The 11,216-nt window shown below is 41.1% G+C and overlaps 1 protein-coding gene across 5 annotated transcripts in view; it reads right to left on the bottom strand.

Annotated features, from left to right (window-relative positions):
• Positions 1-286: 286 nt before the first annotated feature.
• The window catches only part of GALNT11 (polypeptide N-acetylgalactosaminyltransferase 11), a 54,422-nt gene continuing 43,492 nt past the window's right edge, over positions 287-11,216 (bottom strand). For 2 of the 5 annotated variants that reach the window (XM_033863528.2, XM_019930309.3), the window contains 6 exons: positions 8,243-8,360; positions 6,717-6,908; positions 6,134-6,352; positions 4,625-4,729; positions 1,228-1,365; positions 287-995 (listed from right to left, as the gene is read on the bottom strand). In XM_033863528.2, the coding sequence (XP_033719419.1) occupies positions 864-995; positions 1,228-1,365; positions 4,625-4,729; positions 6,134-6,352; positions 6,717-6,908; positions 8,243-8,360 (904 nt within the window). In that variant the 3' untranslated portion in view covers positions 287-863. The remainder of the gene's footprint in view (positions 996-1,227; positions 1,366-4,624; positions 4,730-6,133; positions 6,353-6,716; positions 6,909-8,242; positions 8,361-11,216) is intronic. The other 3 variants (XM_033863529.2, XM_019930310.3, XM_033863530.2) reach the window with 2 other exon arrangements.

Below are 11,216 nucleotides of genomic sequence, written 5' to 3'. Positions count from 1 at the left end.
ATATCTTCTGAAATCCTGACCTCTATATCCAAATAACTTTTAACACCTATTTAACAACTCTACCTGGGTGTTTCACAGGTAACTTTAAAGTATTCAAATTCACATACGTTCAGCTTCAGACTCACACAGTTCAAGCTAAGAAACTGAAACATCCCTAAGGTTAGGGCTGCCACCTACCTGTTATTGGTTCATCAGCCGAATCCCTGTGCCTCTCTTACCATGTATCACATACACAGGATAACTCAGACCAGAGACCCCAATACAAAATGAAAGAGAAGACAAGAAATCCTAGATAATTAAAAGGATCCTTTATTGTAAATGTATATAGTACCATAATTCATCAAAATAATTTATAATAGTTAACTCTCTTAAATATAATCTTATAAATGATGCCTTCTGAAGTTAAACGTAATGTGGATTCAGTCAGTTTATTTAAAACTATTTAGAACATGGTATTAGAAATTTAAAAAAAAAATTAACTGTCATCTACAAAATCTTCTAAGAAAGGAAATCATGACAAGTTCCTGATCAGATAAACGCCACTCCATTATTTAAGGGGATTAAAAGGAAGCATAAATAAATTTGAATAGACATGTCAATTTCCTGGGCTTTATCCTTCTATACAAACCTGACTCTTTAGAGAGTTAATACTGCATTCTGGTTTCCTACCGTAAGTAAGAAATTCCTTAACAGCAGCTGAGAAATGACCTGAACCTCTTGGTGAACCATACTTCTTCACCTCCCGATGGTCACTCGGGGCCGTGACCTCTACTGTGGCTGCTGTCTCACCTCTGCTAGGGTCCCAGGCGTCTCCGTGTTGAGGACGAGCATGACAAATCACCGTTGCAGCCACAGCGTCCACCCTAACCTTCCAAATGCCACTGCTGTGACGAGGAGCCATCACAGATGGCCATGGCGACAAAGCCTCTGCGACTCAGTGGATCGACCGCTCTCAGGCACTGTCCAACTGACACCTGGTACAGCCGATTATTCCTCTGAAAATAAAGTGGTGGCAAGAAAAAAATACCACCAGTTACTTGCTTTAAGTTAAAAAACTTATTGCCAGAATATGGTAAAGAAGAGACAGTAATCTAGAAGAGACGTGGAACATTTCACATTACTTACTTATTTGCGGGATGCTACAAACTCAGAACAACCTTCTACAAGGTAAGCAGGACATGAGCCCCTCTGCCGTGCACCCTCCCTCAGCCTTGTCTGTCTCCTCACCCCAAAGGTCCACTGCTGGGATCCTCCTGACCCGTGGCATTTCATGAGTCGTGGGGGGTCTGACGAGCGAGTCTCTGACATATCCAGGCAAAGGAGATTGTTTAAAACCAATTCGTGCTCTTCATTATAAATCCAAATCTAAGGAAGAAAATGAAAGATCAAAACCTCAAGTTTTGCTTCAGATTCTGAGAAGCAGACGGCACGACACTTCACACATTTGTGGAAGAAGGGATTTATTTTGTATGGTCTCTTGCAGCAGGAACAGACCAGCTTAGTTATCTGAAAATGGAGTGAATTAACACAGGAGAAAGTGAGGTGCAATTCCAGGAAGAAATGTGAGCAGTGGTTGAATTAACTTAATTGACTGTATTTGAGCACAAGATTGTAGATCTTCCCCAGTTCCAGGATTTCGCAATTACACAACGCTTTTAATTCTCACACTGTGTAGAACTGAAGGAGCCCAGTGAGGGGGCTGGTTTGCCTTCTGTACAAAGAAAACACATGAGGCTATGATTTTCATATTTCCCTCATCTGTTGGGCAGTGATGACTGTGCTCATAATAACATTTGCACTGAGATTACAATTTCATTGATGGCCCCAAAGCAGGATTCTCCTTAGATGTGCAAATGATCTTTGAGGATAGTTGTCTTTATGGTGTCTCAGATTATTTTCAAGAACAAAGGCCTGAAACTGGCTGAAATGGCCAAGTGCAATGAATAAATTTATTTTCCAACATGCACCATCACTAAATTGAAAAGGAAAACATTTTCTCCTATCCTCTGAATTATTTTATTCATTACTGCTTCTACCTACAGGCCCAAGACGTATGTGTGCTGCCTCTTGGTACGAAGAGAAGGCTCCCCATCGGCGCCATGACAGCCCCAGCAAACACAGACGCTGGTGCTTTATAATCTCCACACGCGGCTCCGAGCGCTGGGAGTGCACCACGTGTGACGGAGGAAATGAAAAAAAATTACTAATCCAACAGCCACATGTGGCTAGGGTGTAAGTGCAATTCTGTGCAGTCACAACATAGTACAGACAGGAGAGTGTAACTCCATCTCCTCAAACCTCTTGCAGTTTCTGGAACAAATTTCACCAATCTCATCCTACCACAAACTAAACCACCAAAACCTCACTACAATTTAACACTTCCATGTCTACAACACTGACACCTCTCGCACCCAGACGTGGCACAAAACCCTCTTTAAACCATGTTTTCCAGTATGTTAACACCTTAGATAGCGTGCATGAACTCTCCTAGAAGTAAGATGTGATCTATGAAATTTCAAAGGACACACTCTATCCAAAAAGGGCCCAAGTGTTCTTTTCATTCTTGAATGACCCCGTCCACCACTCAGATGGAAACGTAAGTAAATGAAGCTTACTTACTTACGACATGTTCTGAGCATTACAGTCTTGAGGCACTACAACTAGGAGATTAGACCAATGTTAGGTTATGCTATTTTATCAGATACAAAGCAGTTTGCAATAAGTTTTCTGCTTATTTTTAGGTTCACTTAATATCGCTGAAAGGACACGTAAGTTGAGAATAAATTATTTGAATGACATGAATTGAAATTGTGCTGTTTCCTCTGATGAACTACTAAAAATCAGTTAGGAAAACTCAATTTCACAGAAAACTCTACAAAAGATATTCTGATTCATCCAATGCAGATTTAATGTTCTGGGCCAGAAAGAAGATGCATGTCCTTTGCCATTTCTAACAAATTCATATAGCTTTCAATTAATTCTATATAACTCAAATTCATTCTGTGTAACTGCAAAGTACAAATAATGCTCTAAACAAACAAAATATTACTATGACAAACAATGACCAGAGGTAGGGAAAATGTACAAAGGAGACCACAACAGTATTAGATAGATGATCTCTAAAATCTCTAAAATCATTCCCAGCGTAAACAACTTAACTTCAGCAAGTGGTGCTGGGAAAGCTGGACAGCCGCACGTAAATCAGTGAAGTTAGAACACACCTTCACACCATACACAAGACTTAAATACAAGACACGATACCATAAAACTCCTAAAAGAGAACACAGGCAAAGGCAAAACATTCTCTGACATTAATTGTACCAATGTTTTCTTAGGTCAGTCTCCCAAGGTAAAAAAAAAAAAAAGCAAAAATAAACAATGGGACCTAATCAAACTTACAAGCTTTCTGTATAGCAAAGGAAACTGTAAGCAACGAAAAGACAGCCTACAGACTGGGAGAAAATATTTGCAAATGATGTGACTGACAAGGGCTTAATTTCCAAAATATACAAACAGCTTATACAACTCAACAACAACAAAAAGAAACAACCCAATCGAAAAATGGGCACAAGGCCTAAACAGACATTTCTCCAAAGAAGACATACAGATGGCCAACAAGCACATGAAAAGATGCTCAACGTTGCTACTTATAAGAGAAATGCACATCAAAACTACAATGAGGTACCACCTCACACTGGTCAGAACTGCCATCATTAAAAAGTCTACAAATAACAAATGCTGGAGAGGGTGTGGAGAAAAGGGGAACCCTCCTACATTGCTGGTGGGAATGTAAGCTGGTGCAACCACTATGGAAAACAGTACGGAAGTTCCTCAAAAAACTAAAATAGAGCTGCCATATGATCCAGCAATCCCACTCCTGGGCATATATCTGGAGAAAACCATAATTTGAAAAGATACGTTGCACCCCAATGTTCATAGTAGCACTATTCACAATAGCCAAGACATGGAAACAACCTAAATGTCCATCAACAAATGAATGGATAAAGAAGATGTGGCACATATATATAATGGGATACTACTCAGTCATAAAAAAGAATGAAATAATGCCATTTGTAGCAACATGGATGGACCTAGAGATTATCATACTAAGTGAAGTCAGAAAGAGAAAGACAGATATCATATGGTATCACTTATTTGTGGTATCTAAAAAAAAATGATACAAATGAACGTACCTACAAAACAGACACAGAACAGACTTGCGGCTGCCAAGGGGGAGGGGAGTTGGGAGAGGGATAGATTGGGAGTTTGGGATTAGCAGATGCAAACTATTATATAGAGAATGGATAAACAACAAGGTCATACTGTATAGCACAGGGAACTATATTCAATACCCTGTGATAAACCATAATGGAAAAGTATATGTATAACTGAATCACTTTGCTGTACAGTAGAAATTAACACAACATTGTAAATCAACTATGCCTCATTAAAATAAATTTTAAAAAGCAAACAAAAAACCCCAAAACAATATAGTTTTTAAAAAGTCAGATTAAAATCTTGATGTCTGCCCCTCCCTCCTCAAGGCTGACTGCCAGCAGCTTCCCTTTCCTTCACTGAAGGACACTGTCCATGGACTGGCTGAGAGCCCAGAGGCCTGACTCACCTGATTTGGGTCACTGTAGTCACATGCCTTAAGCACTACTAGGCCTCCTTTCTGACTTGGGCGGCCCTGGGCTGCCAGACACTTGTGGGTCTGGAGGTGATAGAGCTGTAAAAGAAGAGATTGCTCTTGACAAGCTGGTAGGTATAGAAAGACCAATGTCAGAAGATGCCTTAGAATGCTAGAAAAGGAGGTTTTAGAGGAAATATGAAAATATTATTCCAGAGGTATGGATTCTAAAGGTCATAAAAAGATAAGCATTTTTTATTACTGAATTCTAGCTTTAGCACATAGGAGTATCACAATAGAGACTTCAAGGTTATAGGCAATTTTAACAATATATGCAGGCAGTGTCAAGTAGAAATTCTACCTAAAGATACAAGTTTACTAATCTACTATAGGGGAGGAAGGAAATTAAATACCATCGCTCCACTAAAATACCTTAAAATGAAACTCAGGAAATAAGAACAAAAGGCACAGACAGACAGTACGTAATTAAATACACATACCTAACTGGAGACAAACATTAAAAATGCCATAGGAATGCCAGAGGTGAGATACATAAAAGAAGCAAAGAGTATCTAGTCTAAGTAAAATGATTAGTTTAAATATTAATGTGATTAGATATGCAAGGCAAAAATAATAATGGTAAGGGATTTCAACTGTATGGACATACACTGGTACCTATTTTTACTTAAAGAGAAAACACCTAATAATAAGAAACACCTTGATGACTTTTATAAGATAGAACAACAAGATAGGAGAAGGCTCTAGGCTTAATTCTAGCCACTTAAGAATTGCTGGCATTGTGAAAGAACCAGGAGAGGGATGCCTTCTTTATAACAAAAGGGAAATTCGGGCAACAATTACAATAGCTACACTTTCAGGAAGCAAATTCTAAGAAATGATTCAAGAAAAAGGTATGATTTTATGGCTAGACATCTAAAATTGAAGTGATATTATAAAACTGAAGAAATTTTATAAGAACCAAAAAGGGAATATCTGAAGAATTGCGGTTGATCAATGGGTTTCTGCTAAGCTCGGATGACTGCTCAGGACGTCGGATGTAAAACCTGACTTGGTACCACCACTTAGACCCTGACCACCCCTTTTCCCTTCCTGTCTGCACTCAGTTCCAGAGCTGAGGCCAGCAGGATACAGCTGCCCCATTTCTCCTTTGTTTTCCTTTTTGGCCTGGTCTCTAACAAGTGACTTTTACACTCACTCACATTGCCTTTATTTGTATATTCACATTTATAGCTATCCTCTTGGAAGCCAGCACATAACTTAGAGAAGCCATGTTCCCTTTAACACTGGCAGGTAAAGGATCTTAATATAAACAGGAAAGATATCAAAATTTCTAAGGTCTTACACCTGAGTAGAGGAAGTTCTCCTAAAAGGAACATAATGGAAGGCAAGCCAGGGGCTATCCTTAAATATTTTACGTCTACAATGTCATTTACTATATCACACAACATTTAATGAAACATTTTGCTAGGATCACTTTCTTACCCTTCCACGTTGGAGGACTTTGGGGCGTTTTGGCCCTCTATTGATAAAAATGGGTTGCTGGGGTTTGGCATTGGACCCAGATATCTGCATCTCTGGGTAAATATTATCCAAATACCATTTAAATGATTTACAATTCAACTTCTTCCTCAACTCAACGCGCTCACTGATATTTCCATAGCTTCTGGTTCTCAGATCAGGTCTTAAGGAAAAATACTGCTCCTGAATTTAAAAATGAAAAATAATAGATTTTTTTGTTTAAATGAATCACACCTCAAAAAAGCCATTACAAAGAAAATACTGAGAGCTGCATATGGCAGAAGAGGAGGTGGGAAGGAGTACAATGTGCACAGGGTCTTGACAGGGGAAGCAGGGGGACTGGGTCAGAGCAAAGCCCAGTGAGCAGAGGAGGGGACAGGAGGACAAAGAAACTGAGGAGAAGCACAGTTTCTTCTGGTGCTGGCGACTATATTACCTCTCACAGACTAGATGCTTGGGAAATTTAAAAAGCAGTCACAACAAAAATGAGTGAAAGACTGGGTGAAGAGAAGAGAGAAAAGCAACCAAAGCCAACGGAGTTACTGGCCTTATCATCCATCCTTCTCGGTGAGAGATTTAATCTCACCTTATACTCATCCAACCAGACATGTGCCAGCCGCAGGGAGTTGTGTGTCATGGTGTCCTGGCCCTCTGGAGAGCCATATGGTCTCCTTTTCCGGAAAACGTGTCCAACTCTAGAGCAAGGGATGATGAAGAGCTTACCTCCACACATCCAGATCTGGTCAGAAGCAGAATATGTGTTAATGGTTCCTCACAGTGCTGTGAAATCGATGCACGAATTTTCATGAAACAGGTGTTTGTGAAACCTTGCAAGAGGTTTTATCTTATTAGATATAACTATTCAAATAGAATAAAGTCAAAGTGTGTATTTTAAAAAAATTATCCGTCTTTACGATTAAAAAGAAACAAAACTCTAAAACATTGCAATATTCTTTTACTACCCTGTGTCTAAAATTGTACTTACCATACGTGTCGTTTTAACACATCAAGGAAGTTGACCTTCAGGACTTAGGGACAAAGAATGCTTACTCATCAATCCTCTAATCTCAGTTCTACAGGTACTTTCTCATGAAACACATACAAACATACACACACCATTTTTTAGAAAAAAAAATTTCTTTATAAAATATACAGAATAACTCTAGATTAAGATTCAGATCTTAGTTCTGGTCTAAATTTTGCCCTTGACTGAGCTACTTTATATCGTTATTTCAATTTTTATGAGACTCAATTACCTTATCTACAAAGATTGAACTAATAATATCTATTATACCTTGCAACTTTCAAATTCTAAAGATTAAGTAGGAAAATACATTTGCAAAATTCGAAATGGCATATGCACAAGGTATTAGGGTATCTGAACGGGGGGGGAATCTGTTAGGCAGACCGGGAGATGGGAGGCGGGGAGTGGGGCCCTCTGCTGAGAGAGAGAAATCTGAATTGTTCCCTTGCCCTCTTTCTGCCTTTTCCAAAGACCGTCTTACCACCACAGCTGAGCCACAGACCCCACCCACAGCTGTCATCTGCCCAACCTTAGCCCCTGGAGGGAACGGTATATATAAAGGGTTCAGTAACCTATACGCAGGTGTTGATATCATTTATCTTATCAGCTGGGCTACTCCTGAAAGTGAAATGAGGAGCTATTAATAATCTCTCCAGGAGATCAGGTATGAACCAGGATGGTCTCGCGCAGTCAGGAAAATCTGATGACCCCAACTATATATATCTAGGGTTATCAAATAAGATTAACAAATGGACAAAGAAAGAACAAAACTCTAGATTAAATGCACATGAAGACTTCTTAATACATACCCAACTATTCATTACAACTATCACTTTTAAATTCTTACAAAATAAATGCAAGGCTTCTTATAGGCTTTTGATATTTTGAATGGGTATTATCCACATTATAGATTGTGGTAAAGTAGTATTCATTAAGGACAATTTGTCAATAAAGACAGGCAAAGAGAATTTACAGAAAATATGGGATCATGAATGAAAATTATATTCCTTGCACACAGTTAATAATCAAGCATGCAAAAAAAAATTTACCCGAAATGATATTTCTAAATTTTCTCCTCCCCAGATATCCATGCCACTGTCATACTGTCCAAGTTCACTGAAATAGTTTCTGTTCATGGCAAACAATCCTCCAGCCATTGTAGGTGACCTAGAAAAGGAAAACAATTATCGTATCAATTCTGTAGTCAATTATCTACGTTCTTGTTTTAAAAAACTCAGAGCAGCTTTAGAACATTACTAATAGAAACTAGATTAACTATTATGAAACATTTTGTCTGATTTATGAGGGAATGAGCTGGGCCCCATAACTTAATTTTCTAGATCGCAGTCCCAGGCAAATGAAGGCTACTTTTCTAAGTATCACAAGTACTTTTAAAAATTGATTATAACTACTGTTGACAGAAATCCACCTGAATTGTTTAATTCCTTCGACAGTCTCATAGAGCCACGGGGATTAAAAACTGGGCTCCAGGGCCTGCCAAGGAGAGAGCAGACAAACGTCTCACTTTGAATTGGACTCAAACATGTGTTAGACCAGTGGTTCCCCGAGACATTTTTAGCTGTCACAGCTGTGGAGGAGGGGTGCCACTGGCATCTGAAGGGTAGAGGCCAGATATGCTGAACACCCTGCAACGCACAGGGCAGCACCCGCAACGGAGAGCTCTCTGGCCCTAAAGGCCAGTCCTGCCACAGTCGAGAACCCCTGTGTTCCTGAAAACTGACGTGGACGGGCTCCCCAGAGCCTGAGGTGGCTTCCAATGACCTCACTGGCCGAACCGCACCGGGGGCGTGGCGTCTAGTGTTCTGAGCGGCCTCCCAGAAGAGAAGCCAGTCTCTGCAGGAGAAAACACCGCCCCAGGATGAACGTACCTCCATAATTTTTCATATACAATGTCCAGCATTAAACAAAAATAAACAAGCAAACTAACAAATAACCAGGCAATCAGGAAGATAAATCACATGAAAGAAAAAAATAGGAGAAACCATCTACAACAGAAACAGATGTGCAGGGGTTTCAGATAACAGAGTTACCAGGCAGAGACTTTAACTGTTCAATATGTTCGAGCATAGGAGACAAGACTGAGAATTTGGCGGATAATTAGATGCCATCAATACACAAACCACATTCATGCATCTGAAGGACATTTCTGACAAAGACAGAAAAAAAAGTCAGCAGCCAATGGGAGATTACTACCTTCAAAAGAAAAAAAGTTAGTTGTTGGCTTCTCACCAGAAACAGTGGAAGCCAGAAGGTTCTTGAATGATACCTTCAAAGTCCTGAAAGAATATACCTGCCAGTCTAGAACTGAACATCAAGTAAAATTAGTCTTCAAAATAATGGTGAATCAAACAAAAAAGTAAACAAACCCACCACTCTTTCCCCAACTTGATCCATGAGAGTCCCCCTGCCCTCCCCTCTCTGCCTTTGCAGTTGATCGTTCCTCCCTTTTCCCTCAGCTTGAAGCATCTATGTCCAGTGTCTGTGAAATGATGTTTTATCTGTGTCTCAGGATAAGAAACGGCAATCATTCCACCAGGTGCTGGAAACTGATTAGCCTTGAGGCAAGGGTTTCTAGGGCCACAACTCAGGGATGTGTATTTAATTACAGGGTCCCCAGAAACCCCTCTCCTGGCTACCACAAGCAACGGCTTCTTTTCTGGTCTTGGGAGCCAGACCTGGACTGTTACCTCAGAGGCAGGGGCCCCAGAGAACACGCTGGGGCTTCCTCTTTGGCCACAGCTGGGCTCCCTTGAGACGTGAAGACTTCTGGCTGTCCTGCAACATGAGCCACAGCGACCCCGGCTCTACCAGCTCACAAGGTGCCTGGTCCCTCTGCCTAATCCAGTCCCCCCTGAGCCCCCCTGCCGCTCAGGAATCAGGGGCAGCCTGTGAATCAGGCCAGAGCTTGCTTCAAGCCCAAGAAAAAAGCTGTCTTACTGGTGGAGGCTGGCCTCCCAAATCCTGGAGCCAGCCCTGCCAGCCAGGGGTCATTTTTGCCCTTTGGTGACCACTGTTTTCTTTCTCTGAAATATCTTACAATAGGTGATAATGTCGCTGACTCAAATTTCCATGAAAAGGAAAAAAAAAAAACTACCTCTTGAGTGACGTCCTGGTCTGTTCCTCTCTGAGGAATCTTGTGGGAAAAGAATACTGTTGCTTCTGCTCTGTCTCCACGTTTCTGTTGGGAAAGAAACGCCACCTGCCCTGGGGTGTTGGTGTTTCTGTCTGTGTTGCCATCCCAGCCTGCGGTAGGGGCTTGCGTCTGCGCTGTAATGTCTGTATCATGTCTGGGGAGTCCTTCCCACCTGTCCAGCCAGGGGCTACAACCCCTTGAAGAGGCCTCCATTTCCTTCCGATGATCCAAGGCACAGAGAACACCACCTCCCATGACCCCACCTTCAGGAGCTGTGGTGGCGCATGCATCCATGAGCCTACCCCTGGGCTACCTACCTGGGGCCCACCTCTACCCACAGTCCTGTATAGGAGTTGAGTAAACAGGATATCTCTGAGCCCCTGTCCCCAAAGGGCCGGCCAAGGGCTGCCCGCCAACCTGGCTCCATCAATCCTGCATGACCAAGTGATAGCTGGCGGGCTCTGCTACCCAGGCCCTCTGTACCTCCTACCCTGCCATCTGGCAAGGGATGGGCCCTTTTCTGTGAACTGACAACCTATGGAAATGTGACCAATTAGTGTGAAATACATGTTTAGCAAACGTTAGGTACTGTAGTTGAACCAATAAATGTGAATCCTTCTGCACGCACGCACGCACGCACACACACACACACACACACACACACAAAGCGTGAAACAAAGACATTTTCAGAAAGAGAGGAATAATCACCTGAAGGTCCAACCAAAAGAAATACTAAAATGTGTTCTTTAGTCAAAATGAAAATAAATCCTAGATGGAAGCTTGCAGATGCAGAAAGGATAAAAAGTAACATAAAAGGGGAAATATGTGGGTAAACGTAAATGAATAATGGTTACATAAAAAAGTCTTGT

Source organism: Tursiops truncatus, chromosome 9, assembly GCF_011762595.2.
Source record: "Tursiops truncatus isolate mTurTru1 chromosome 9, mTurTru1.mat.Y, whole genome shotgun sequence".
Lineage (NCBI taxonomy): Eukaryota > Metazoa > Chordata > Mammalia > Artiodactyla > Delphinidae > Tursiops > Tursiops truncatus.
Note: the sequence above shows the minus strand (reverse complement) of the source record. Positions and strands in the feature narration are given on the sequence as shown.